The sequence below is a fragment of the Aphelocoma coerulescens genome, unplaced genomic scaffold (genome assembly GCF_041296385.1).
Source record: "Aphelocoma coerulescens isolate FSJ_1873_10779 unplaced genomic scaffold, UR_Acoe_1.0 HiC_scaffold_77, whole genome shotgun sequence".
In the NCBI taxonomy this organism is placed as follows: Eukaryota; Metazoa; Chordata; class Aves; order Passeriformes; family Corvidae; genus Aphelocoma; species Aphelocoma coerulescens.
In genome coordinates this window covers 1222515-1249860 of record NW_027184063.1, presented here as the reverse complement: position 1 = coordinate 1249860, position 27346 = coordinate 1222515, and the positions used below count along the sequence as shown (strand labels likewise).

The window sequence follows — 27346 nt, the reverse complement described above, 5'->3', positions numbered from 1 at the left end:
ACCAGAAACTACCCTTCCACTGGATTTCCAGAGGACAGGAGCTACTCAGCCACCACTGGACCTGAGGAAGAGCAGACCCTTTTTTCTACAGCATCACCACTTCAGAGGACTGCAGCCACCATTCTACCAGACTGCTACCACCACCCTGATTAACAGGGACTCAGGTTGTATCTTGACTCTGTCAGTCTGAACCAGTGTTTTCTGCCTTTATTTTTGTTTTCCTATTAAATTGTTATTCTGACTTGGTGTCTCCCACTAGTTTGTTTTCCAACTAGTACAGCATCGCCTCTTGTTCTTCAATTGAGTTCTCTTCAAGTTCTTTACCCAGAGCTATAATTCACATTCTTTTTAAAACATGCCTAATTAGTCGCTATTCTCTGTTATTTATCAAATCCACCTTTTTTCTTGAGACTGTGTCTCTTTTTAGACAAGTCTCAGTGCTCCATTTCCCAGCCCAAAGTGTCACAAGAGCTCTCACATGGAATCATAACACACCAAGTGCTCACACTGCAGTGATTACAGTGACTGCCACAAATGCATTGCCCAGCAGCCTCCAATTTGGCAGCCATGAAGCCAATGACACCAAGAAGAATTTTCTTCTTCCTGTCGCTCTTCTACTGCTCTTTCTATCGAGGTGATTCCTGATTGTTGGACTTCAAACCCATCACTGGTAGAAGTGAACATTCCTGTCCTAGAAAGGCACAGGTTCCTCCTTGACCAGTCTCTCAGTTTTTTGAGACAAAATTTTAGGAGGAAGTGATGCCTTAGGTTTTACCTTCTCTATTTTTCAAATTCTGTACTGCTTAGTGTGTAACTCGGAAGTTTCTTGTAGCCTGTTCATTTCTGCTCTCTCGTGCTAGGCAGACATAACAAAGCCTCTCTGGGCCTGCTCTTCAAGGACACCCAGACCATCCTAGGCCCAAAAAGTATCACCCAAAGAGCCTCTATGGGAGGGAGCACAGGGAAAATGCCGTCATTAAACTGAAGCTTTAATTGGAGAATTAACCCTGCTATGTAAATGAACCAAACCTATAAAAGTGTGAAGAACTCGTGAGCTGTGTGAAGAACTCGTGAGCTGTCATCCATCTTGGGGTCCATCTTGGCAATAGCCTCTGGCTCCCCAGGGGGTACCTTTGAAGGCCTTTCAAATAAATACCTACTTTTATTCCCTTACTCCTGTCTAGTCTCTGTTTCTAGGAGGCCTCTTAAGGCATCAGAAGTGCTCCAGAATGAGCGTCTCCTCCAAAGGCAAAAAGGCCCTCCCCTTTTCCTCCACCAATGAGACCAATTGTTCACAGCAAGTGACAGTGGGAAAAAACCCAGTTTATTAACACAAAAGAAAACAGGGTAGAACAGGAAAAAACAAACCTCAAAATACAGGATATGCCCAGAGAGGGAACAGACACAGAGGCTCGGACCAGCTGGGGCCATCCTGCGAGCCTGCTGAGGCCACCCCGCAGGCTCCCCAGACCAGAGGGAAGGGAAGGGAGGCAGTGAGGCAAGGTTGAGGGAAGGGAAAAAGAACAAAAAAACTCCAACTGAACCTTTTTCCAGCTAGCCAGAACAAAACCCTAAAGAGCCACACAGCACTCCTGGCGCACTCCCTCCCAGGCCCCGCCGAGACTCTCAAGCCCCTGAGCCATTGGGCCCCCACCATTCAACCGACCCCCACTCGGTCCCATGGTTCTGGCCGTGCCCCCGGGGTCCACCTTAAAGATGCAGCCTCCTTGGGCATTGAGCAGACGGTTAAGGAATAAAGCGGCTTCACAACATCATCCCAGGACATTCCACCCCTTATTCCATACCGTCTGCTCAATGCCCAAATTAATACATTTCAACTCGAAACACACACATTTATCCATATTTATACAGCTATATACAAACAGTGGCAGTGACACTCAACAAACATGTACAGGCATTCAGACATTACAAGCGGTTCTCACCCACCATCAAATCTCCCTGCGGTATGCAACGTGTTTCTCCATTCTTCTGCATTACCCTCCATGTACAACCTGGCCCCTGAGCAAAGACAACCCCACAGATGGGTTTGTCTGTACTCAATGCAGAAGTAATCCAAACAGTTTTTCCCAAGAGTCCCCTGACATGCACTGCTGGGACCATGTCCCTACTATATGCAGGGGTTTGGATTGGGCAGGCCCTGCTCGGTTGGTGGAGCCTCAGGTGTTCACCAACCATGAGGCCTTAGCTAAATGCACCTCCCAGTTTTTGAACGTTCCCCCACCCAGTGCCCTCAAGGTGGTTTTGAGCAGGCCATTGCACTGTTCCATTTCCCCAGCTGCTGGTGCATGGTAAGGGATGTGGTACACCCACTCAATGCCATGTTCTCTAGCCCAGGTGTTGATAAGGCTGTTCTTGAAATGAGTCCCATTGTCAGACTCAATTCTCTCAGGGGTACCATGCCTCCAAAGGACTTGCTTTTCCAGGTCCAGGATGGTGTTCCGGGCAGTAGCGTGAGGCGCAGGGTAGGTTTCCAACCATCCAGTTGTTAGAGCGGGGATTACTGTAACACGCATATATCAAACCAGGAGTCCCGTGGAAAAAAATATATATGGAGAGATTCATGGTAGATGTTTCAGAGATGTTTATTTCTCCAGCCGTATGGCCGGGGCTCTGCTGAGGAAGTCCTCCAGTCATGGGACCCGAGGGTTCTTGGCCACACAGGGAAGCACAAAACAACCAATGGGGAATGAGGCTGACCAGGGGCAGGGAAACCCCATGTCTCCCCCCCAGGGCCCCTCTCCCAGGGCTCCATGGCAGGGGGGAGGGACCCCAACCTCCAGTGGTGGCTTCCACCATTGTGAGCACATAGCGCTTGCCTTGGCAGGTTTGAGGCAGTGTGATGTAATCAATCTGCCAGGCCTCTCCATACTTGTATTTAGACCATCGCCCACCATACCACAGAGGCTTCACCTGCTTGGCCTGCTTGATTGCAGCGCATGTCTCACAGCCATGGATAACCTGGGAGATACTGTCCATGGTTAGATCCACCCCTCAGCCTTGTGCCCACTTACAGGTGGCATCTCTGCCTTGATGGCCTGAGGCATCATGGGCACATCAAGCTAGGAACAACTCTCCCTTTTGCTGACAACCCAAATCTATCTTGGACACCTCTATTTTCACAGCCTGATCTACCTGTTCATTGTTTCAGTGTTCCTCATCAGCCCTACTCTTGGGGACATGGGCATCTACATGGCAGATTCTCACAGGTAGCTTCTCTACCCAAGTGGCAATGCCTTTCCATTCATCAGCAGCGCAGATTGATTTTCCCTTGAGCTGCCAGTGTGCCTTTTTCCACCTTTCCAGCCACCCCCACAGAGCATTGGCTACCATCCATGAATCAGTGTAGAGGTAGAGCTCTGGCCACTTCTCTCTTTCAGCAATGTCCAGAGCCAACTGGATGGCTTTGAGTTCGGCAAGTTGGCTCGATCCACCTTCTCCCTCAGTGGCCTCTGCAAGCTGTTGTGTGGGACTCCATATGGCTGCTTTCCACTTTTGTTTCATCCCTACAATGCGACAAGCAGCATCAGTGGAAAGAGCGTAGCGTGTTTGTTCTGCTGGCAGTTGGTTGTATGGTGGAGCGTCCTCACGCATGTCATTTGTTCCTGTTCTTCTTCGTCACTGAGACCAAAGCTTTCACATTTGGGCCAATTTGTGATTATTTTTATGGTCCCAGGGCAATTTGGGTTTCCAATACAGGCGCGCTGTGTGATGAGAGCAATCCACATGTTCCATGTAGCATCGGTGGTGTGGTGGGTAGAGGGAACCTTTGCTTTGAACATCTGGCCCAGCACTGGTAGTCGGGGTGCCAGGAGGAGTTGTGCTTCGGTGCCAATGACCTCCTCAGCGGCTTGGATTCCTTCATAGGCTGCCAGGATTTCCCTCTCTGTTGGAGTGCAGTGGGCTTCTGAGCCTCTGTAGCTTTGGCTCCAGAATCCCAGTGGTTGACCCCAAGTCTCACCAAGCAGCTTCTGCCACAGGCTCCAGGACAGACCATTGTTCCCGGCTGCAGAGTAGAGCACGTTCTTCACCTCTGGTCCTGTCCTTACCGGGCCCAAGGCTACTGCATAAGTGATTTCCTGCTTGATCTGGGCAAAGGCTTGCTACTGTTCAGGGCCCCAGTAGAAATCATTCTTCTTATGGGTGACCAGGTAGAGAGGGCTCACGATCTGGCTGTACTCGGGAAGGTGCATCCTCCAAAAGCCTATGACACCTAGGAAAGCTTGTGTTTCCTTCTTGTTGGTTGGTGGAGACATCACTGTGATCTTATTGATGACCTCAGTGGGAATCTGATGCCATCCATCTTGCCATTTCAGGCCCAGGAACTGGATCTCTTAAGCAGGTCCCTTGACTTTGCTTGTCTTGATGGGCAAAGCCGACTTCCAGGAGAATCTGGATGATTTTCTCTCCTTTCCCAAATACCTCCGTTGCCATGTTCCCATGCACAATGATGTCGTCGATGTACTGCAGATGTTCTGGAGCCTCAATCTTTTTCAGTGCAGTCTGGATCAGTCCATGGCAGATGGTGGGATTGTGCTTCCACCCCTGGGGCAGTTGGTTCCAGGTGTACTGCACACCCCTCCAAGTGAAGGCAAACTGAGGCCTGCACTCTACTGCCGGAGGAATGGAGACAAATGCATTAGCAGTGTCAAAATTGGTGTACCCCTTCGCTGCTTTGGACTCCAGCTCATACTGGAGCTCCAACATGTCCGGTACGGCAGCGCTCAATGGTGGAGTCACTTCATTCAAGGCACGATAGTCCACAGTCAATAACCATTCCCCGTCAGACTTGCACACAGAATAAATGGGGCTGTTGAAGGGTGAGTGGGTCGTGCTGACCACCCCTTGGCTCTCCAGTTCAGGATCGTCGTGTGGCTGGGAATTACGGCATCTCTATTTGTTCGGTACTGCCGGTGATGCACTGTTGAGGTGGCCATTGGCACTCAATGCTCTTCTACTTTCAGGAGCCCAACTGCAGAAGGATTCTTGGTAAGCCCAGTGTCATAGGTTAGCAAGCTGGGTCTCGGAAGTGAAGTTCTTCTTACATCTTCCTCTATGACTGCACAGGACCTATCAGATGGCCAGTTTGAATATGGACAATTCTTTAAGCCACTTAAAATTGTGACTGCCTCTGTGATACACACTTAAGAATAGACAAACTCCTCCTCAAGCTCTCTCTCGTTTCCGGTGCTGGGACAGGTGGTTGCAGGGCCTGAGTGGGGGGCAAGTGGGCCATGCCCAGGCCTTCTCAGGCCAGGCTGGGCCAGGCCACGGCTCCAGGATGACCCCCCCCCAGCAGGGCTGTGGGCAGCCAGAGCAGCTCGGCTCTCCCCTCCCCCACCCCTCCACTGCGGCCAAGATTTCAGCAAAATCGGCACCACTGTCTGGCAGAGGTCAGGTGACCAATAGCGAGAAGCCACATTCCAGCTGCAAGGCCGAGGTGAGATTAACCCTTTTAGTGCTGTGAAGAGCTGAAAACCTGGCGGAAGAGAAAGAGGAGATGCTTAAAGCTGAAAGTCTGTTGTGAAGCTATGATATATCTGAGTGTCCTGTTGTAATTTCATGAAGATATGGGGGGTGGAGTGTTCAACTCCTGAGCAAAAGCAGCTGCGCTGAGATAGGCAGATGCTGAAGCAGCTGTAATTTCAAGAGAAGTTTGGACAGGGAGACATGAACCAGGTGAGGACTTTTGCTCCAAATGGAAAAGGAGAAGACCTCAATTCCTAGAGATGCTCCCAGAGATAGCCCTAAAGATGAAGATGAGGAAGACCTTTTGCTCCCAGGGAAGGAGAAGGGCCTCTGTTCTTAGAGATGAAATGCTCCCAGAGATGGGTGAAGAGAACTTTTGTTTCTGGATGGCTCAACTTTAAAAGAGTACCCCAAAAACTTCAAGATTGAAACCTCGAAAGCAGTTGCGGGAAAAGCTGCAGGTCAGGGGAAGGGACTCACATGCGAGCAGAGAGACCTCTTCCTAAATGGACTGAACAATATTTGGAAGTGGGCGGCTGTCTCGTTGTGATAATGTTTTCTTAGCACGAGCAAGAAGAGACTTCTCTTTCAAATGGACTGAACAAGGTTATTATGGGAGTGGTAAACAGACTGAACATCTTAAGGGTTGTCTTCTTACATTTGTCAGTGGGAGAAGGGAGGAAGGTGGGGAGGGGAGGAGAGTTCTGAACGTATGGTATAAGTTTTTTTTTCCCTCTTTTAGGTCAGTTAATTAACTTCTTTATATTCTCTCAAGTTTGGTGCCTGCTTTGCATTTCTCCTAATTCTTATCTCACAGAAGATAAACAGTAATGAGTATTTTGGACCAAGCCACTACACTAAATTGGTGTTTGTGCCCGGGGGCAAACCGAACCCGCTACAGGCACTAAATTTATGTCTCGGTTTTGGAGACAAGACTTCAGGAGGAAACACTCTGGAATGAGTGTCTCCTCCAAAGGGAAGAGGACCTCCCCATTTCCTCCACCAGTAAGACAAGTGGGTTACAAGAACTGAAAGTGAGCAAAAAAACCCAAACTGTTTATTAACACCAAACAAAGCAGGGTAGAACAGGGGAAGAAACCACGAAATACAACAAATTCCTGGAGAGGGAACAGACGCACGGGCTCAGACCAGCTGGAGCCACCCCGCAGGCCCACTGGGGCCAACCAGCAGGCTCCCTGGACTGGAGGGAAGGGAATCAGTGAGGCAAGGGGGAGGGAAGGGAAAAAGAACAAGAAAACCCAACAGAACCTTCTCCCAGCGAGCCAGAACACCAAAAAACCCAAGGAGTCGCACAACACTCCCAGCTCACTCCCTCCAAGGCCCTGCCGAGACCTCAGAGCCCCGGAGCCATTGAACTGACCCTCACCCACGTCCCGTGGCTCTGGCCCCACCCCCAGGTCCATCCTAAAGACACAGCATCCTTGGGCATTGAGCGGAGGGTTAAGGAATAAAGCAGCCTCATAACATCACCCCAGGACAGTGTTCCAGTAGCGGGCCTGTTTCTCCCCATACAGCGTGTCCCCCATGATGTGCCTCATGTTGCTGTCCAAGTGCAGGAGCTGCTCCAGGCTGGAGCTGAACCTCACCATGAACCTCACCTGTTTGGTACCATTAATGACGTGACACTCAGACTTTACCATGTGCTGGAAGAGCCCTGTCTATACAGGACAGAGGTGAGGGGATGCCCCCCCAGCAGCCCCCAGAACCCCACAGCAAGCCAAGAGCTCAGGGGGCCACCCCAGATCCCCACTCCACAACCCCCTGCTCCATGGCTGCCATGGGACCTTCCTTCCCGCAGTCCCACCCTCATTTCCACCCTTTTTCTGTTTTCTCCCCTCCTTTCCCATCAATCCCCAGCTGCCAGCCCCTGCCCCCATCAGTTTGGGGGTCCCAGTCCCCCCTTTTAACCCTTTCCCAACCCTTTCACACAATCCTCCCAATCCCCGGTCCCCTCCTGCTCAGTTTTGAGATCCCACCCTTCCATTCCCCAATTTCTAAGCTTTCCCATGCCTATCCCATCATCCCCCAGTCCCCAGCCCCCTTCCCATTCTTGCTTTAGGGGGTCCCACTCCCCCTCCTACTCATTTTATGGGTCCCACACACCCATTTTCCCTCCTCTCCCCACCTTTCCCACCATACCTGGCCTCCTCTTCCCACCCTCTCAGCTCACCTGAGAGCTCCATGCCTGTGGCCAGGGGGCTCCCAGCACCAACAGTGCCACCAGTATGGCCCCAGCTGCCCCATCCCCAGCTCTGAGCAAGTGCTGAAACCTCCCCTCTCTCCCTTAATTCTGCTCCCGGGGGGCACTGGGGGTGAGGATGCCCCAGGTGGGGAGGTCTGGGTGCAGCAGATCTGCCTGGCACCTGGGCACTCATCAGCGAGAAAAGCTCAGAGTGGCTCAAAGTTGTTTAGTGACTTCTTTGGTTGGCTGAGGAAAGGCCCAGGAGCTGAGATAAGGACCAGGAGAGCTCCCGCCCTGATCACCAGCACGGAAAAACAGACCCAGTCTGGGGACAGGGATTGCATTTATTAGCAATGAAATCAGAGCACGAGAATGAGAAGCGAAATAAATCTCTCAAACATCCTCCCCAACAATGGGGATCATCTGGAACAGGGGTCACCAGGTCTCTGCCCAACGAGGGTCACTGAGCATCACCCCACAGGGATCCTCTGCTGCGAGATGAAGTTGGAGCAGTACACAAAGCTCTTCCTGCACTCGGGACACCCGCAGGGCTTCCCTTACTGGTGGCTCCGTTGGTGTTTGGTCAAGTGAGAGCTCTGGATAAAGCTCTTCCCACACTCAGGACACTCGTAGGGCCTCTCCCCAGTGTGGATCCTCTGGTGGTAGATAAGGTGACATCTCTGCCTGAAGCTCTTCCCACACTCAGGACACTCGTAGGGCCTCTCCCCAGTGTGGATTCGTTTGTGCCTGCTGAGGCTGCAGCTGTACCTGAAGCACTCCCCGCAGTCGGGGCAGCGGAAGGGCCTCTCATCTGTGTGAATCCGCTGGTGCAGGAGAACTCTGGAGCTGGTCTGAAACCTCTTCCCACATTCGCCACACTCGTAGGGCCTCTCGTCAGTGTGGATCTTCTGGTGGCGAATCAGGCTGGAGCTCTGTCTGAAGCTCTTCCCACATTCCCCACACACATAGAGCCGTTCCCCAGTATGAATCAACCGGTGTTGGATCAGGCTGGAGCTCTGTCTGAAGCTCTTCCCACATTCCCCACACACGTAGGGCCGTTCCCCAGTATGGATCAACTGGTGGTGGATCAAGTCGGAGCTCTGGCTGAAGCTCTTCGAACATTCCAAGCACTTGTAGCGTTTCTCCCTAGCGTGACGCTGCTCATGGACCACCACATTTGAATGCTGGCTGGATCTCCGGCCGCCTTCCTGGCACAGGGTGGGTCTTTCCTCCTCACAGCTCCCTGGGCTACGTTTGCAGCCCCTCCTCCTGCGGGATCTCCGGTGGTTTTCCTCCACTGTGGAGAGGCTCAAAATGGCCTCTTCCACCAGGTTCTGCTGTGGGGATTTGTCCTCCCTGGGCTTCATCCTCAGCTCCTCATCTGGGGGAGGAAGGACAAGGAGAGGATGGGATTTGCCTCCGTGCCACAGGGAAGGGGAAGGAGATCCCCCCAGTCCGTCCCCGGCAGGACGGCGTCGGCAGCGGGGTTGTCCTGCAGCCGGGGGTGATGCTGGGCTGGGAGATGGAGCAGGAGAGAGGGAAAAGGGGCAGGGACTTCCTCCTCACCTGCCTGGGTGTCCCGGGGCATCTTCCTCTTTCTCACAGCCTCCGCCTCCATCTGGCCAAGGTTTGGGAGTGGGAAATCCTGGTTTGGAGGGAAAAACAAGGTGTGAGTGTGTTGGCTTAGGGGTTGGTTTAGTCCTTCTTAGGGGTTGGCTTAGTCCTTCTCTAGAAGTCACCGGGCATATCATGACTGTAAAATCCTCTCAAAGACCGTGCTGGATTGAACTGCCATGAGAAATGAACCCCACTGATCTGCCCCAAGAGAGATTAAGGTGAGAGTTAAAATTCACCAAAGAGATGACAAGAAATACCATGATACAGCTCTAACCCACAAAGGCTGAGTATAACCAGGCACCCTGGGACAAGAGCAGAACGGTGGTTCTTAGTTCCTGTGCTGAGCACCACCTGGTCCCGCTGCATGCAAAGCAAAAGGAAAGAAAACAAAACCTGTTGGTTGCCGTGGTAGACACACTTTCCTGTCCAAGTGATGGGTGCAGTCTTGTCGACAGCAGTGGCCACAGTCCTGTTGGAGTTCTGCTCATGCCCTGGATCTCTTGAGTGTTGCCAGAAGGCCTCAAACCCAGATTTTATATGCTCAGGTTCAGGTGGGAATGCTTAGCCCCTCCCCCAGGGTGGGCAGTTTCACAATGGAATGATGTCATCCTGGGAGTCATGGGATATTTTGGGAGCCTTGATGGTCTCAGTCCTTGCAGCTGCCCATTGTGCTGGGGCCATTCAGTCCATGATGGCCCATCAGCAGAGGTGAGCCCTCAGGCTGGGTGGGACTGTGCTGCTGCTACCCCGGAGGGAGTTATCCCAGCTGAGTCATTGGTGTGCAGAAAAAGAAACACTGCCCTGCCTCCCAGGGTTTGCCTCTCCTTCCTTATCTCATTTAACAGCCAGCTCCTCATAGCCTGAGGGGTTGGGGGTGCACTGGGCAGCTCCTGCAAAGGACCCATCATGAACAGCTCATCAGAAATGAGATAAGGGGAGTGGAATGCACAGTTTGGTCCCACCCACAGAGGGCTAAAGTGGCACCCTGCTCCTGTCAGCAGCACAGGCTGGCAGGGAGATGGCATTGTAAGGTCTTGCTCCACTTGGCTTTCAGCCCACTAACCCACGGGCAGGGTCCCTTCCCACCCCAATCCTTCCGGGCTTCTGGCAGGGACTCGCTTGCCTTTCCTTCCTCCCTCTGCTTCCAGCTGGGAATGTGCTGGGAAATGTCCAGCAAAGCAGCCTTTGCTGTCTGCTCTGGGAACCCACCCAGCTGCTGGACCTTGTCTCCTGGCCCTGCACAGCCCCCGTGGGAGGCACAGCAGGACCAGCACCCTGCAAGCCTCGGGAATGCCCCTCTGGCATCCACAGCACACTCTCCAGGCATCTGGAATATCAGTTCCCAGCAAGGAGAAGATGTTCCTGCCCTTGAAGGCAAAGCTCTCAGGAAGGAGCCAAAAGCCAAGTGCTGCAAGATCTTCCAGTGACATTTCACTGCCAGCCTTCATCACCTCATCCATGGTTGTTTTAGCTGGTGGATTGGGAACAAAATCAGGGGAGGGCCTTTGGTGGGAGCTGCCCTGGCTGCAGAGAGACACTGAGAGACAAACAGAGCAGGCAAAGAAAGGCAGAAGAGGAAGGAGAACACAAATACAATCAGCTGAGAAGGTGGCACTCTGGAAACCAGACCAGAACTGACTGAAAATGAATGTGACAGAAAGAAATAATTTGGAATTGTGATTTCCTATCAAAATACAATTTCCTGCCTTTCTCACAAACCTCCTCCTGCTGTCATTCAGCAGGGCTTTCACAAAGTGCTCTGCTGGGAGTGGATGTTCCAGGCTGCAGACACAAGGAAACCCGGAATGGGCTTCTTCCTGCTCCTGGGGAGTTTGACATCCTCAGCCGAGGAGATGAGGAGGCAGCAGAAGAAAAGGGCAGCTGGGGTTCACCCTTCCACAGGAATAAGAGGGGGAAAGTCTCTCGTCCTCTCTGTCTCTGCTCCCACAGGGATATGAAGGCTGATCCCAGACCCCCAAGGGTCACATTCAGGGCTGCCTTCCTGGAATGCTCGTGTGGAATGCAGGAGCAGCGTGGCAGCACCCGCATCTTGGACCACCGAGCTGCCCCCCAAATTTAGTTTCTCTGTCCTTCTCCTACCTGGGGAGTCCCGGGGCGGTCTCCAAGCCTCTCTTGTCTGGGAATGATTCGGGACTGGGGATGGTCTCTGTCCCTCTCACCCCACTCAGTGCCTGGTGGGGGTCTCTGTCCTTCTCCCCTTGAGATTTTTGGGAGGTGCTTGTGTGGGTTTAGGGGTGTCTGTGTCGCTCTCAGCACGATGGTGCTTGGGCAGGGTCACCCCAGGGGTGAGAAGGACAGAGACTCCCCCGGCCTCCCCAGGTATGAGAAGGTCAGAGAGCACCTGAGCACACTCAGCAGTGTGAGGGACACAGAGCCCTTGGTCCCCAGTCCCGCACAAGCATTCCCTGGGGCAAGAGGGATGGAGATGCCCGAGCATCCCCAAGGCTGAAAGGGACAGGGACACTGCCTTGGGAATGCCCTGGAGTGAGAGGGACAGGGACAACCCCACCAAGCCCCTCCCCAGCATCCCCCAGGGAGAGTGGCACAGAGAACCCTTGAGCATCCCCTGGGCACTGGACAAAATAAACTTGGTAGAAATCAAACTTTACCGAAAATGCTTGGAGGAATGTTTGCTCTTCCCACAAGTCACTTGTGATGAAAACGCAAACAAACTCCAACCATAAATGAACCAACAGCACAAGCAGTTATGGTGGCAATTCAAAGGTCCAGCGGTTCCCGCACAGCTCCAGCTCAGCTGCTGGCAGGTTCCTGTCAAAGAAAAGTGAAAGTTCGGCCCAATACAGATGATTTAAAGGAAGGATAAACTCTGTGTAGCTGTCACAGAGGTGACAGGTATAAACAGAAAAATGATTCTCACATTTGGCAAACGTCCCCAGCCTGTGAAAGAGAAAAGGGGGGAGATCAAGGGAGTGACAGGGACAGAGACCTCCCCTGGGGAGGGGCGAGTGTGACACTGTCCCCTGTGTGTGTGGCCTTCCCGGGGTGGGGGTTTCACAGCGGAGCCAGTCTGGGTATGGGGGGTGGTGTTCACTCCCCCTGGGCAGGGTGTACCTCACATCCCCCAAACTCTCCTCCTGCCCCCTTGGTTGGGGGATGGGGGTGCAAACCTGGCCTCAGCAAATGGGTCTGGGGGCTGGGGCCTCCCCCAGCCAGGGCTGGTTTTCAGGACAGTCTTGGGGCTGAGTCAGGGATGCAGTATCCCATGATGGTTTGTGCTTGGCAGGTGGGAAACTTCTGTTCCCGTGGTGTTGTTTGTTCTGTTGTGCTCTCTCTGTATTTTATAGTAAAGACCTGTTCCTCCCTTTCCTGCATTTTTGCTTAGGAGCCCTATAATTTTGGAATTGGATCCAAGGGGATCATCGGGGCACTGCTGGGCCCCATGGAAGCAAGGGGCCAGTGTGATTCTGAGAGGCCCCATGGATCCAAGGAGACCATTGTGCTCCTGTAGGTCTTCATGGAATCACAGGGTCCATTGTGACACTGCTGGGCCCCGTGGAGCCAAGGACATTTTTGTGACACTGAGGTGCCCCGTGGAACCAAGGGAACCTGGAACAGCTCTGGCTGGCTTGGCCTCCTGGTGGCCACCTGACAGCTCCAGCTGATCTTGGAATGTTGAGAGTCGCTTCTCATCTGCCCCTGGAGCTCTGGGGCTCCGTGCTTTTCTTCCTATGGAACAGATCCGTCCTTCTCCTCCAGGTGCCCATGGCCAAAATTGAGATTCCTTTTCCAAATTTCTGTGTATCCAAGGACTGTTCCCAGATGAAACCTGCCAGGAAAATCAGATCTGCTGGGCTTTGCCTCCCAGGGACCCCCTCTCCTCTGCCTTTGAGACACTGAAGTCTGTTTGGCGTCAGGCTGTTCCGCAGGCAATCCCGCTTCCTTCGGGGCTGCTGTTGCCCCTGTGCCCACTGCCCCCCAAAAGAACAGGCTGCCCTGTGGGGGAACAAATGCTGCTTCTCCTGGGGAAAGCCTCAGCGAGGGCTCAGTTTGCCGTTGCGGTGACTGCAGGAAAGGGGCACCCCACCATGGGGCATTTCTTGGTCAGCTCCAGACATAAAGAGTGGGAAACTGTCTGAGACTCGGGTTGTGGCCTCGAAGACACCGCTGTGGTTTGCAGGGAGCTGCAGGGCAGCACAGCCCTCTCTGTGCCCAGGAGTGGTCAGTTTGGAGGTGGTGTTGGATCTGATGGGGACAAGGGTGTACCCTGTGGGGCTGGGGGTGGCCTTGAGACTCTCCATGGCACTGAGGAGGAGCTCCATAGATGGGGGTTGCTGTCTGGGGCTGAGGGGCCATAGGGGGTTGGGAGAGCTGTACCTGGCCAAGGGAATGTGTGTGGGGGGCTGCCGTGACCTCTCAGCCACAGTTTCCACTCTGTCTCTGTCCCCAGCCATCACCCCAAAGCTGCTCAGGGGCTCTGGGGAATGGGCAAAGATTCATTGGGGACAGGGGCAGGAAGACTATGGGGTGTCCTAAAACTGGGCACTGTGAGGGTCCCAGGCGGGGACAGGACTCAGTGGGTGGGAGGAGAGGGGCTGGGCTGGGCTGTGCCCAGGCTGGGGGGTTGTGTCCGAGGTTCCCCGACCCCTGTGGTGTGGGGGTGCATTGGGGGCCCCTCCGTGGCCTGTGGGGGTGCTGGAACCCCCCACCCATGGGTGCTGTTGCTGCAGGTTCTGGGTGTCTCTGCTCTGCCGTGTGTCACAACAACTCCTCCAGCTGTCATTTCGTGTCACCGAGGGGCTGGATGCCACTTGCATGACCCTGGGGACAAGAGGAGAAGACTGGGGACTGTCACTTCAGATGGAAGGAGAGAGAGTTGCACATTTTGATCGAGCCCCACGAGGGCCAGTACAAGGTGAGACCCCCAGCAGTGGCAGCTCAGCTCCCCATGGCAGGCACAGCTGTGCTTCTGGGGGCATCGGTGTCCCCACTGTCCCTGATGTCCCTGCTGTCCCCTCTGTCCCTGCCATCCCCATGTCCCTGCAAATCACGGTGAACCAACAGAAATTGCTGTGGAAAGTGGAAACATCCTGTCCTCGGGCAGGGCTCTCAGGGTGGCAGGAGATGTCACCCTGGAGCGCGTGCAATGGAACCCACATGGCTGGTGCTGGTATGGGTGGGGACCTACAGGGGCTGGGGACCTCCAGGGGGACAGGGACCTCTAGGGATGGTTGTGGACCCCAGGAGGCTGAGGAGGTCCATGGACTGGAGATCCCCAGGGGCTCAGAGGACACACAGAGGTGGGGAACGGGGTGGATGAGGTCGCTGTGCCACGATGGCCATGTTCCCAGCTCCATGTGCCTCTGCTCCCTCCCACACATGGCTGCAGGTGTCAGGGACATCTGGACAGGGTGGAAGGGATGTCAGAGTGGGGGGTACCTTGGAATAGCCCACGTGGGTTGTGGAGTGGGGACACAGGAGGGTTTGTGGACAGATGGGTACCTGGCTGCATGGGCCTCTGGGATTACCCTGGCCGTCGCACCATGCTCATGGTGCCCTTCCCTTCCCCCACCTGAGCCTGTGGGGGCACCTGTGGGGGACAGGGTGACTCAGAATGTCTCCTAGTGGGGCCTGATGGAACACAGGAGACCATAGTGAGGGTATGGAGCCCCATTGATCCAAGGGTCCAGTGTGACACAGAGGAGCCTCATGGAACCCAAGGGACCAGAGAAAGGTTATGGAACCTTATGCAACCATGGCTCCACTATGACACACCAGGGCCTAATGCAGCTCAGGAGACCACAGTGAGGTTCTGGAACCTCATGGAAAAAAGCCTTAAAATGACACAGTGTGGCCTCACGGAACCCAGGATACCATAACCACTGTATAGAACCTCACGGAACCAAGGCTGTGGTGGGACACAGCGGGTCCTCATGGAACCCAATAGTCCATAGTGAGGTTATGGAAAGTCCTGGAACCAAGGCTATATAGCAACGAACCAGGGCCTCACGAACACAGGAGACCATTCTGAGGCTGTGGAATCCCATGGAACCAAGCCTCCAATATGTTTCAGCAGGGCATAACGCAGCTCAGGAGACCACAGTGAGGTCTTGGAACCTCATGGAAGCAAGGCTCTGATTTGACACAGTGAGGCCTGTTGGAATAAAAGAGACCACAGTGGAGTTCTGGAACCCAATGGAACCAGGGCTCTACTGTGACTCAACGGAGCCTCATGGAACCCAAGAGACCACAGTTGTGGAATATGGGATTACATTTGTTAAAGTGATTGAAGCTTATGCTCAGCAGAAGGCCCTGTGGGAAAGGCCCCGCTGCGGGCTGGGCGGTTGGAAGTTGGGTGAAGGGTGAGAGGCAGCTGCGAGTGAGAAGAGAGTCGGTTGAGTGAATATCCCTGGAAAAAAGAAGGAGATTGGACCTGTATGGCGGCTCCTACATCGGCAAACTACTGATATTGCTGATGTGAAATTAAGCACCCTGCTGGACTGGTTGTCCGATCAGGTTAGAGATTTTCCCTTCAGTGGGCCCCTTCAATCAGAAGCCTGGCAAGTGGTAGGGCAGAGACTTTTTGATATCGCCAGGGACAGCGATGCCAAAGCTTGCAGGCACCTCGCTACATGGGGAACGATCATGGCGGTCTTTAAGTGAAGTCGAATGGATGTTGGCCATTACGCGGCTTCAGAAGCTGATTCCCCTGAGCCCTCAGTGCCACCAGAACCTGTATCCAATGCATCCGGCTACCCCGAGATTCTCCCATCCCCTACGGAATTGATTTACATGATAAAAAAAATCCCTACACAGTTGGCCCCCTTGGCACGGAAGTCCCAGACCGCAAGCAAGCATCGGACTCCCTTCCTGCCCAGAATGATGACACTGTAACCCAGCACTGGCGGAAGTGTAGGGAAGCCGCGATGGAGGAGAACGACCTGGCGGTCGTTACTGCCTGTCCGGTTATATATGCGCCGAAGCAACGCCCGGCCTACAGGGAACTAGACTATAAAGTAATCAAAGAACTGAGGATGCTAGTAAAGGAAAGCGGCGTATCCTTCTGTGATGTCCTAACTTACCTGGAGTCCATAAGTACCGTGTACGTCCTCGTACCTAATGACTGCAAAAGCATAATGAGAATGATTTTGACATTGGCGCAGTTTGCAGGCTGGCTCACCGACTACCGTGAGCTGTGTACTACCCAGGCGGAAGTGCTGCGAGACAGAAATCCACCCATCGTTGCCGCACAGCTGAGCGGAGAGGGTCCGTACGCAGTCCCTACAGCGCAGACAGGCTATCTGTGTGACGTCTATGATATCATCACCCGCCTAGCCCGGCAAGCCCTGCGGCAACTCCCGGGGACGGGTATTGATGCTAACGTGTCTTTTGCTAAGATCCTACAGGGTCTGGCAGAGTCGTTTGTACAGTTCCTGGACAAACTGCAAGAATGCCAAAATGTGGGTTCTGCCACTCATGGAACCAAGGCTCTGATGTGACACCGTGGGGCCTATGTGAACACAGGAGTCCATTGTGACTCTATGGAATCTCCTGGAACAAGGCTCCAACATGTCACATTGGAGCCTCATGGAACCAGGAGACCACAGCCACCAAATGGAACCTCATGGAATTAAGCATCCAGTGGGACAGAGCAGGGCCTAATGCAGCTTGAGACTGAGTCCATAGTGAGGTTATGGAACCTCATGGAGCCAAGGCATAAAGCTGTCAGGGACTGAAATGGTTCATACCTTAAACATTGTTATGAAGGAGTTTTGCCCATTCTAGCAAAAACTGTATCAAGAAGCTACAGCCACAGAAGCCCAGCCCTCCTTGAAGATGCCTGACTGGCACTTTGGACTGGGAGTTCAGTCACAGAGCTAAGAGAAAGGGGACACTACTGTGCAATCATCTCAGGTTCTAGGCAGAAGTAATCAAGGCTGAGGGAAAAGAACACATCCACAAGAAAACCAAAGAGCACAAAATCATGGCTGGCTGGGTTTGGGGTGGAGGAGACCACAGTCCACAGAGGGCCTACACAGGTTTACACAGACTCCCCTGCCACTGAGGGGGGACAAGGAGGTTTCAGGTCTGTGGTGCCACCTCTGGTCAGAGGCACTGAACACCCATCCTCCCTTACACAAACTGGCCCAGCTGGGAAACCTCCAACACTGGAAAGGCCATATCCACGGGATATTCACATGAGAGGCAGCTGAGGGGGTGTCATAATCCATCAAAGACCTCCCAAAGTGCTCCCAAAATTTATTCCTGAGGCCTTGCTCCACAGGACTGCACGTGATGCAAAGTGATGCAGCAGACCCAGAGTCTGCTACAAGAGACAGTTTCCAAGTGCCCTCCCCAGGCGCCTTCTTTCTACTGGGCCTGGCAATGTTTTTGTGGCCATTGTGTTCCATGAGGCCCCTCTCTATAACAACTGCCCTTGATTCCATGAGATTCCATTGCATCATAAAGATGTTCTAGCTTCCATGAGGTCCCACTGTGTCACAATGGACACTGGGTTCCCTGAGTGGTGGCACTGTTTGCACACCATCTCTGTCTGAAGAGGCCCCACTTTGTCACAATTGACTCTGGGTTCCATGGGCTGGGAAGAGCAGAGGTGGGAAGAGGCTGGGCCATTGTCCCTGGCTGTGCTGCTGTGCTGGGAGTCTCTTCCCTCCAGCTGTGCCCACAGGCACTGCCCCTGCAGAGCCAGAGAAGGGCTGAGGAACAAACCTTGGACACACAAGTCAGGGCAGACACTCCTTTTGATTCAAATGCACTGGGAAGAAGCCTCCTGAAAGTCTTTGTGTTTCCAAAGAAAGGCAGACGTTCATCTAGAAATGCTAAGAGCAGTACTACAGGATTTTATAAAAAACAGCATAACACTAGAAAAAGAAGAAAAGAAGGCACCAATGAAAAAATGGACAAATAGGAAAAAAAAGCGGAGATTGTAAAGAGTTGCATTCTGAATGTTCTGGAGCAGAAAAGTAGAGTTTATTGCTTCTGAAAAGAGACAGTCATCATTTTCCTCAGGGCATCCTTGAGCTCCTGGTTCCTCAGGCTGTAGATGAGGGGGTTCAGGGCTGGAGGCACCACCGAGTTCAGAACTGACACCGCCACATCCAGGGATGGGGACGAGATGGAGGGGGGCTTCAGGTGAGCAAATGTGCCAGTGCTGAGAAACAGAGAGACCACGGCCAGGTGAGGGAGGCACGTGCAAAAGGCTTTGTGCCGGCCCTGCTCAGAGGGGATCCTCAGCATGGCCCTGAAGATCTGCACATAGGAGAAAAGCATGAACACAAAACAACCCAAAAAAGGAAAAGTACTAAAAGCAAGAAGCCCAAATTCCCTCAGGTATGTGTCGGAGCAGGAGAGCCTGAGGATGTGTGGGATTTCACAGAAGAACTGGCCCAGGGCGTTGTCCTGGCACAGGGGCAGAGAAAATGTATTGGCCGTGTGCAGCAGAGCAGTGAGAAAGCCAGTGGCCCAGGACGCTGCTGCCATGTGGGCACAAGGCCTGCTGCCCAGGGCTTTACAGATGGACACATAGCGGTCGTAGCACATGAGGGTGAGGAGGAAATCCTGTGTTCCAAGAAAGAAGACAATCAGAAACACCTGAGCAGCACATCCTGTGTAGGAGATGTGGCTGGTGCCCCAGAGGGAATTGTGCATGGCTTTGGGGACAGTGGTGCAGATGGAGCCCAGGTCGGTGAGGGCCAGGCTGAGCAGGAAGAAGAACATGGGGCTGTGCAGGTGCTGGCCGCAGGCTCCGGCGCTGATGATGAGGCCGTTGGCCAGGAGGGCAGCCAGGGAGATGCCCAGGAAGAGGCAGAAGTGCAGGAGCTGCAGCTGCCATGTGTCTGCCAATGGCAGCAGGAGGAAGTGGCTGATGGAGCTGCTGTTGGACATTGCTGTGTCTGGCCATGGGCACCTGTTCATGGAGAAAGGACAGTGACAAGTCAGGACAGGCTGCTTGGAGCCAAACCTGCGCCATTCCCTGCAGACTGTGCCACTGGGACTGCCCCACCCTTGTTCCTGCTCTGGGAAAACCTTCACCCAGTTGCCTGCCTGAGCTCCACTTGTGCTGTCTGAGTGTGCCAGGAGCAGCCAGGCCTGTGCCTGGGGGCTGTCGAGGAGCCATCCCTGCCCCACTGCCCTGGGTTTGTGGCCGTGTGGCAGAGGGACAAGGCTGGAGAGTCAGGATTTGTCAGTGGACTCCCTCCTAGAAAGGCTTGGTAGCAGTTTTACTCTCAGTTCCACAGGACAGGGATGGCAGGAGCGAGTTTTAGGAAAGGTTTTCCTACCCACACATCATTCCTGCTTCTCTGAGGTCAGAAATCCCCAGCATTTCTGCTGCACTCCACCTTTGCCACTGAGAGAGGTGAGAGGCAAAGGATTCCCTGTGGCTCAGGGCAAGCTGAGGGGCTGCATGGGCTTGTTCCCAACTGCCCTAGGCTTGCCCCTTTGGCTGCAGTCAGAGCACAATCACACTCCCGGCTCACCCTGGCATAAACCAGACCCTGCCCAGAGCACAGGGATCCCTGAATGTCTCACTTTAGAGAAAAGGTCTCTGAGCAAGGTCTCAGCACCCCCTTCTGCCAGGGACACTCACGCTGCCCTTGGCAAACCCAGCAGCATTTCCTCAGCTGTGGCATCTCTGCACTTCCCCGGGGGACATTCAGGGCACACCGAGAGGCTCTGGCACAGATTTGCACCCAGGAGGGCAGCTCAGAGCTTGGAAGGACACAGTGAGGAGAGCCATGGGTGTACCCACGATGGTATCTCAGGGAGGGAGGCTCAGCTCATTCCCCTTTCCCATGGACTGCTTTGCCCACAGCCCCACAGGGCACTGGGAAGCTTGGACACCCCATTCCCATGGACAGCCCTGACTGGCAGGAATCCCAAGGGCAGAGCCTGACTCCGCTGCTGAAGATCCCAGAGCCCACCTGAGAGCACCAGATAGCAGTGACAATGTCAGAGGAGTAATAATAATAACTATAACAAGGACAATAGCAGAGACTCAGAATGTTCTGTCATTCTGGGATTCCAACTCCTGTTCTGCTTCTCTCATCCTGCAACCTTCCCAGCCTGCTCCAAGCAGGAAATCCAAACACGCTCAGGAGCGCTCCTGATCTTGACAGCATTCCCTGGCTTACCTTCTTTTGGGAAGTGCCTCCAGAGCTGTGTCCATGCTGGTCTGGAGCTGGGAGCAGCCCTGCCCCAGCCAGCAGCTCTCAGCAGCAGCACCTGCCCTGCTCAGGGTCAGTCCTTCCCCCCGCAGCTCTTCGCCCAGCGCTGGCAGCAGCTCCCCGGGCCGGCTGAGAGCTGCCCCTGGCAGGTAGCAGAGTCCCTGTCCCAGCACAGCGCCCTGGGCTGCAGGACCCTGCTCTGCAGGACAGCCCTGGCCACCCCTGGCTGCAGCCCCGGCCAAGAGGTCACTGCTGTCCTCACACACATTCCCTTGGCCAGGTACAGCTCTTCCAACCCCCTATGGCCCCTCAGCCCCAGACACCAACTCACATCTATGGAGCTCCCCCTCAGTGCCATGGAGAGTCTCAAGGCCACCCCCAGCCCCACAGAGTCCTCCTTGTCCCCATCAGATCCAACACCACCTCCAAAGGGACCACTCCCGGGCACTGCCAGGGCTGTGCTGCCCTGCAGATCCCTGCAAACCACAGTAGTGCCTTCGAGGCCACAACCCGAGTCTCAGACAGTTTCCCACTCTTTATGTCTGGAGCTGACCAAGAAATACCCCATGGTGGGGTGCCCCTTTCCTGCAGTCACCGCAATGACCAATGTCAAACTGAGCCCTCGCTGAGGCTTTCCCCAGGAGAAGCAGCATTTGTTCCCCCACAGGGCAGCCTGTTCTTTTGGGGGGCAGTGGGCACAGGGGCAACAGCAGTCCTGAAGGAAGCGGGATTGCCTGTGGAACAGCCTGACGCCAAACAGACTTACTTCAGTGTCATGAAGGCAGAGGAGAGGGTGTCCCTGGGAGGCCAAGCCCGGTAGAGCTGATTGTCCTGGCAGGTTTCATCTGGGAACAGTCCTTGGATACACAGCAATTTGGAAGAGGAATCTCAGTTTTGGCCATGGGCCGCTGGAGGAGAAGGACGGATCTGTTCCACAGGAAGGAAAACAAAGAGCCCCAGAGCTCCAGGGGCAGATGAGAAGCGACTCTCAACATTCCAAGATCAGCTGGAGCTGTCAGGTGGCCACCAGGAGGCCAAGCCAGCCAGAGCTGTTCCAGGTTCCCTTGCTTCCACGGGGTCCCTCAGTGTCACAAAAGTGTCCTTGGCTCCACGGGGCCCAGCAGTGTCACAATGGACTCTGCGATTCCATGAGGACCTGCAGGAGCACAATGGTCTCCTTGGATCCATGGGGCCTCTCAGAATCACACTGGCCCCTTGCTTCCATGGGGCCCAGCAGTGCCCCGATGATCCCCTTGGATCCAATTCCAAAATTACAGGGCTCCCAAGCAAAAATGCAGGAAAAGGAGGAACAGGTCTTTACTATAAAATACAGAGAGCACAACAGAACAAAACACCACGGGAACAGAAGGTTCCCACTCGCTAAGCACAAACCATCATGGGATACTGCATCCCTGACTCAGCCCCAAGACAGGTTTGAGGAATGAGCCTTGTGGGAGCCCACCTGGCACAGAGGATTTTCCATCTGGCAACACCGGGAATGCTCTGGGGGCTGCTGAGAGACTGAAATGTTGTGGTTCTCAGCTGAGACTTTGTCATGAAGGGCTTTTTGCCCATTATGGCAGAACTGTATAAAGGAGCTGCCACCACCCAAGCACCCCCTGTCCCTGAATGTGCCTCCTGAGGGGAACTTTGAGCTGCAAGTTGAGCTAAGGAACCTTGAGATCAGGGAAAGGGGGACTCTTAGCCAGGGATCTCAGGTCTAGGGAGGAGGAAACAAGGCTGAGGGAGGAGAATGAATCCACCAGAAAGCCAAGGCCAGAGCTGTCCTGAAAATCAGCCCTGGCTGGGGGAGGCCCCAGCCCCCAGACCCATTTGCTGAGGCCAGGTTTGCACCCCCATCCCCCAACCAAGGGGGCGGGAGGAGAGTTTGGGGGTGTGGGGTAACCCCAGCCCAGGGGGAGTGAACACCACCCCCCTTACCCAGACTGGCTCAGGTGTGAAACCCCCACCCCGGGAAGGCCACACACACAGGGGACAGTGTCACACTCGCCCCTCCCCAGGGGAGGTCTCTGTCTCTGTCACGCCCTTGCTCTCCCCCATCTTCTCTTTCACAGGCTGGGGCCGTTTGCCAAATATGAGAATCATTTTTCTCTTCATCCCTGTCACCTCTGTGACAGCTACACAGAGTTTATCCTTCCTTTAAATCATCTGTATTGGGCCGAACATTCACTTTTCTTTGACAGGAACCTGCCAGCAGCTGAGCTGGAGCTGTGCGGGAACCGCTGGACCTTTGAATTGCCACCATAACTGCTTGTGCTGTCGGATCATTCATGGTTGGGGTTTGTTTGCGTTTTCATCACAAGTGGCTTGTGGGAAGAGCAAACATTCCTCCAAGCATTTTCGGTAGAGTTAAGTTTGATTTCTGCCAAGTTTATTTTGTCCGGCACCCAGGGGATGCTCAAGGGGTCTGTGTGCCTCTCTCCCTGGGGGATGCTGGGGAGGGGCTTGGTGGGGTTGTCCCTGTCCCTCTCACTCCAGGGCATTCCCAAGGCAGTGTCCCTGTCCCTTTCAGCCTTGGGGATGCTCGGGCATCTCCATCCCTCTTGCCCCAGGGAATGCTTGTGCGGGACTGGGGACCAAGGGCTCTGTGTCCCTCACACTGCTGAGTGCGCTCAGGGGCTCTCCAACCTTCTCATACCTGGGGAGGCCGGGGGAGTCTCTGTCCCTCTCACCCCTGGGGTGACCCAGCCCAAGCACCATTGGGGTGAGAGCGACACAGACACCCCCAAACCCACACAAGCACCTCCCGAGGATCCCAAGGGGAGAAGGACAGAGACCCTCACCAGGCACTGAGTGGGGTGAGAGGGACAGAGACCATCCCCACCCCCGAATCATTCCCAGACAAGAGAGGCTTGGAGACCGCCCCGGGACTCCCCAGGTAGGAGAGGGACAGAGAAACTAAACTTGGGGGGGCAGCTGGGTGGTCCAAGATCCGGGTGCTGCCACGCTGCCCCTCCAATCCACACGAGCATTCCAGGAAGGCAGCCCTGAATGTGACCCTTGGGGGTCTGGGATCAGCCTTCATATCCCTGTGGGAGCAGAGACAGAGAGGACGAGAGACTTTCCCCCTCTTATTCCTGTGGAAGGGTGAACCCCAGCTGCCCTTTTCTTCTGCTGCCTCCTCATCTCCTCGGCTGAGGATGTCAAACTCCCCAGGAGCAGGAAGAAGCCCATTCCGGGTTTCCTTGTGTCTGCAGCCTGGAACATCCACTCCGAGCAGAGCACTTTGTGAAAGCCCTGCTGAATGACAGCAGGAGGAGGTTTGTGAGAAAGGCAGGAAATTGTATTTTGATAGGAAATCACAATTCCAAATTCTTTCTTTCTGTCACATTCATTTTCAGTCAGTTCTGGTCTGGTTTCCAGAGTGCCACCTTCTCAGCTGATTGTATTTGTGTTCTCCTTCCTCTTCTGCCTTTCTTTGCCTGCTCTGTTTGTCTCTCAGTGTCTCTCTGCAGCCAGGGCAGCTCCCACCAAAGGCCCTCCCCTGATTTTGTTCCCAATCCACCAGCTAAAACAACCATGGATGAGGTGATGAAGGCTGGCAGTGAAATGTCACTGGAAGATCTTGCAGCACTTGGCTTTTGGCTCCTTCCTGAGAGCTTTGCCTTCAAAGGCAGGAACATCTTCTCCTTGCTGGGAACTGGAATTCCAGATGCCTGGAGGGCATGCCGTGGATGCCAGAGGGGCATTCCTGAGGCTTGCATTTTGCTGGTCCTGCTGTGCCTCCCACGGGAGCTGTGCAGGGCCAGGGGACAAGGTGCAGCAGCTGGGTGGGCTCCCAGAGCAGACAGCAAAGGCTGCTTTGCTGGACATTTCCCAGCACATTCCCAGCTGGAAGCAGAGGGAGGAAGGAAAGGCAAGCGAGTCCCTGCCAGAAGCCCGGAAGGATTGGGGTGGGAAGGGACCCTTCCCGTGGGTTAGTGGGCTGAAAGCCAAGTGGAGCAAGACCTTACAATGCCATCTCCCTGCCAGCCTGTGCTGCTGACAGGAGCAGGGTGCCACTTTAGCCCTCTGTGGGTGAGACCAAACTGTGCATTCCACTCCCCTTATCTCATTTCTGATGAGCTGTTCATGATGGGTCCTTTGCAGGAGCTGCCCAGTGCACCCCCAACCCCTCAGGCTATGAGGAGCTGGCTGTTAAATGAGATAAGGAAGGAGAGGCAAACCCTGGGAGGCAGGGCAGTGTTTCTTTTTCTGAACACCAATGACTCAGCTGTGATAACTCCCTCGGGGGTAGCAGCAGCACAGTCCCACCCAGCCTGAGGGCTCACCTCTGCTGATGGGCCATCATGGACTGAATGGCCCCAGCACAATGGGCAGCTGCAAGGACTGAGACCATCAAGGCTCCCAAAATATCCCATGACTCCCAGGATGACATCTATCTATCGTGAAACTGCCCGCCCTGGGGGAGGGGCTAAGCATTTCCCACCTGAACCTGAGCATATAAAATCTGGGTTTGGGGCCTTCTGGCAACACTCAAGAGATCCAGGGCAGGAGCAGAACTCCAACAGGACTGTGGCCACTGCTGTCGACAAGACTGCACCCATCACTTGGACAGGAAAGTGTGTCTACCACTGCGACCAACAGGCTTTGTTTTCTTTCCTTTTGTTTTGCATGCAGGGGGACGAGGTGGTGCTCAGCACAGGAACTAAGCACCACCGTTCTGCTCTTGTCCCAGGGTGCCTGGTTATACTCAGCCTTTGTGGGTTACAGCTGTATCATGGTATTTCTTGTCATCTCTTTGGTGAATTGTAACTCCCACCTTCATCTCTCTTGGGGCAGATAAGTGGGGTTCATTTCTCATGCCAGTTCAATCCAGCACGGTATTTGAGAGGATTTTACAGTCATGATATGCCCGGTGACTTCTAGAGAAGGACATGGGCAGGAGCAACCCCTAAGCCAACACACTCACACCTTGTTTTTCCCTCCAAACCAGGATTTCCCACTCCCAAACCTTGGCCAGATGGAGGCGAAGGCTGTGAGAAAGAGGAAGATGCCCCATGACACCCAGGCAGGTGAGGAGGAAGTCCCTGCCCCTTTCCCCCTCTCTCCTGCCCCATCTCCCAGCCCAGCATCACCCCCGGCTGCAGGACAACCCCACTGCCAAGGCCGTCCTGCCGGTGACGGACGGGGGGGATCTCCTTCCCCTTCCCTGTGGCACGGAGGCAAATCCCATCCTCTCCTTGTCCTTCCTCCCCCAGACAAGGAACTGAGGATGGAGCCCAGGGAGGACAAATCCCCACAGCAGAACCTGGTGGAAGAGGCCATTTTGAGCAGCTCCACAGTGCAGGATACCAACGGGGAGGAAAACCACCGGAGATCGTGCAGGACGAGGGGCTGCAAACGCAGCCCAGGGAGTTATGAGGAGGAAAGACCCACCCTGTGCCAGGAAGGTGGCCAGAGATCCAGTCAGAGCTCAAATCTGGTCGTCCATGGGCAGTGTCATGCTAGGGAGAAACGCTACAAGTGCTTGGAATATGCGAAGAGCTTCAGCCGGAGCACCAACCTGATCCACCACCAGATGATCCACATCGCAGAAAGGCCCTATGTGTGTGGGGAATGTGGGAAGAGCTTCAGCCAGAGCTCCTACCTAAACCGACACTGCCAGGTCCACACCGGGGAACGGCCCTATGTGTGTGGGGAATGTGGGAAAAGCTTCAGCACAAGCTCCTACCTGATTCGCCACCAGATGATCCACACAAGGAAACGGCCCTTCAAGTGTGGCGAATGTGGGAAGAGGTTTCAGACCAGCTCAAGTCTCCTCCTGCACCAGCAGATTCACACAGATTAGAGGCCCTTCCGCTGCCCTGACTGCGGGAAGGGCTTCAGGTACCAACTCCAACTTCACCAGGCACAAACGAATCCACACTGGGGAGAGGCCCTACGAGTGTCCTGAGTGCAGGAAGAGCTTCTCCAGGAGCTCTCACTTGATCACACACCAACAGTGCCACCAGTAAGGGAAGCCCTGCGAGTGCCCCGAGTGCGGGAAGAGCTTTGTGCACTGCTCCAACTTCATCTCGCAGCAGAGGATCCATGTCAGGTGAACCCCGTTGGGCAGAGACCTGGTGACCTCTGTTCCAGATGATCCCCATTGTGGGGGGAGGATGTTTGGGAGATTTATTTCACTTCTCATTCTCGTGCTCTGATTTCATTGCTAAGAAATGCAATCCCTGTCCCCAGACTGGGTCTGGTTTTCCGTGCTGGTGATCGGGGCGGGAGCTCTCCTGGTCCTTTTCTCAGCTCCTGGGCCTTTCCTCAGCCAACCAAAGAAGTCACTAAACAATTTTTAGCCACTCTGAGCTTTTCTCACTGATGACTGCCCAGGTGCCAGGCAGATCTGCTGCACAAAGACCTCCCCACCTGGGCCCCCTCCGCTCCTCTGCCCCCCGGGAGCAGAATTAAGGGAGAGAGGGGAGGTTTCAGCACCTGCCCAGAGCTGGGGATGGGGCAGCTGGGGCCATACTGGTGGCACTGGTGGTGCTGGGAGCCCCCTGGCCACAGGCATGGAGCTTTCAGGAGAGCTGAGGGGGTGGGAAGAGGAGTGCGGGTATGGTGGGTAAGGTGGGGAGAGGAGGGAAAATGGGTGTGTGGGACCCATAAAATGAGTTGGAGGGGGAGTGGGACCCCCTAAAGACAGAACGGGAAGGGGGCTGAGGACTGGGGGACAATGGGACAGCTTAGAAACTGGGGATTGGGAAGGGTGGGATCCCAAAAGTGGGCAGGATGGGGGTGGGTATTACAAGAATTGTGTGAAAAGGGTTGGGAAAGCGTTAAAAGGGGGGACTGGGACCCCCAAACTGATGGGGGAAGGGGCTGGCAGCTGGGGATTGATAGGAAAGGAGGGGAGAAAAGA

At 54.4% G+C, this 27346-nt stretch overlaps 1 protein-coding gene and 1 pseudogene across 1 annotated transcript; both read right to left on the bottom strand.

Moving 5' to 3' along the window:
- LOC138102495 (zinc finger protein 208-like) overlaps positions 1–27346 on the bottom strand; it is a 322764-nt pseudogene that overhangs the window by 143888 nt on the left and 151530 nt on the right.
- Positions 18232–21366, bottom strand: LOC138102513 (olfactory receptor 14C36-like). Its single transcript, XM_069000213.1, has 2 exons — positions 21239–21366; positions 18232–19214 (listed from the first exon to the last, which is right to left on the bottom strand). The coding sequence occupies exons 1-2, from the start codon at positions 21247–21249 to the stop codon at positions 18278–18280; spliced, it is 948 nt and encodes a 315-aa protein (XP_068856314.1). The 5' UTR covers positions 21250–21366; the 3' UTR covers positions 18232–18277.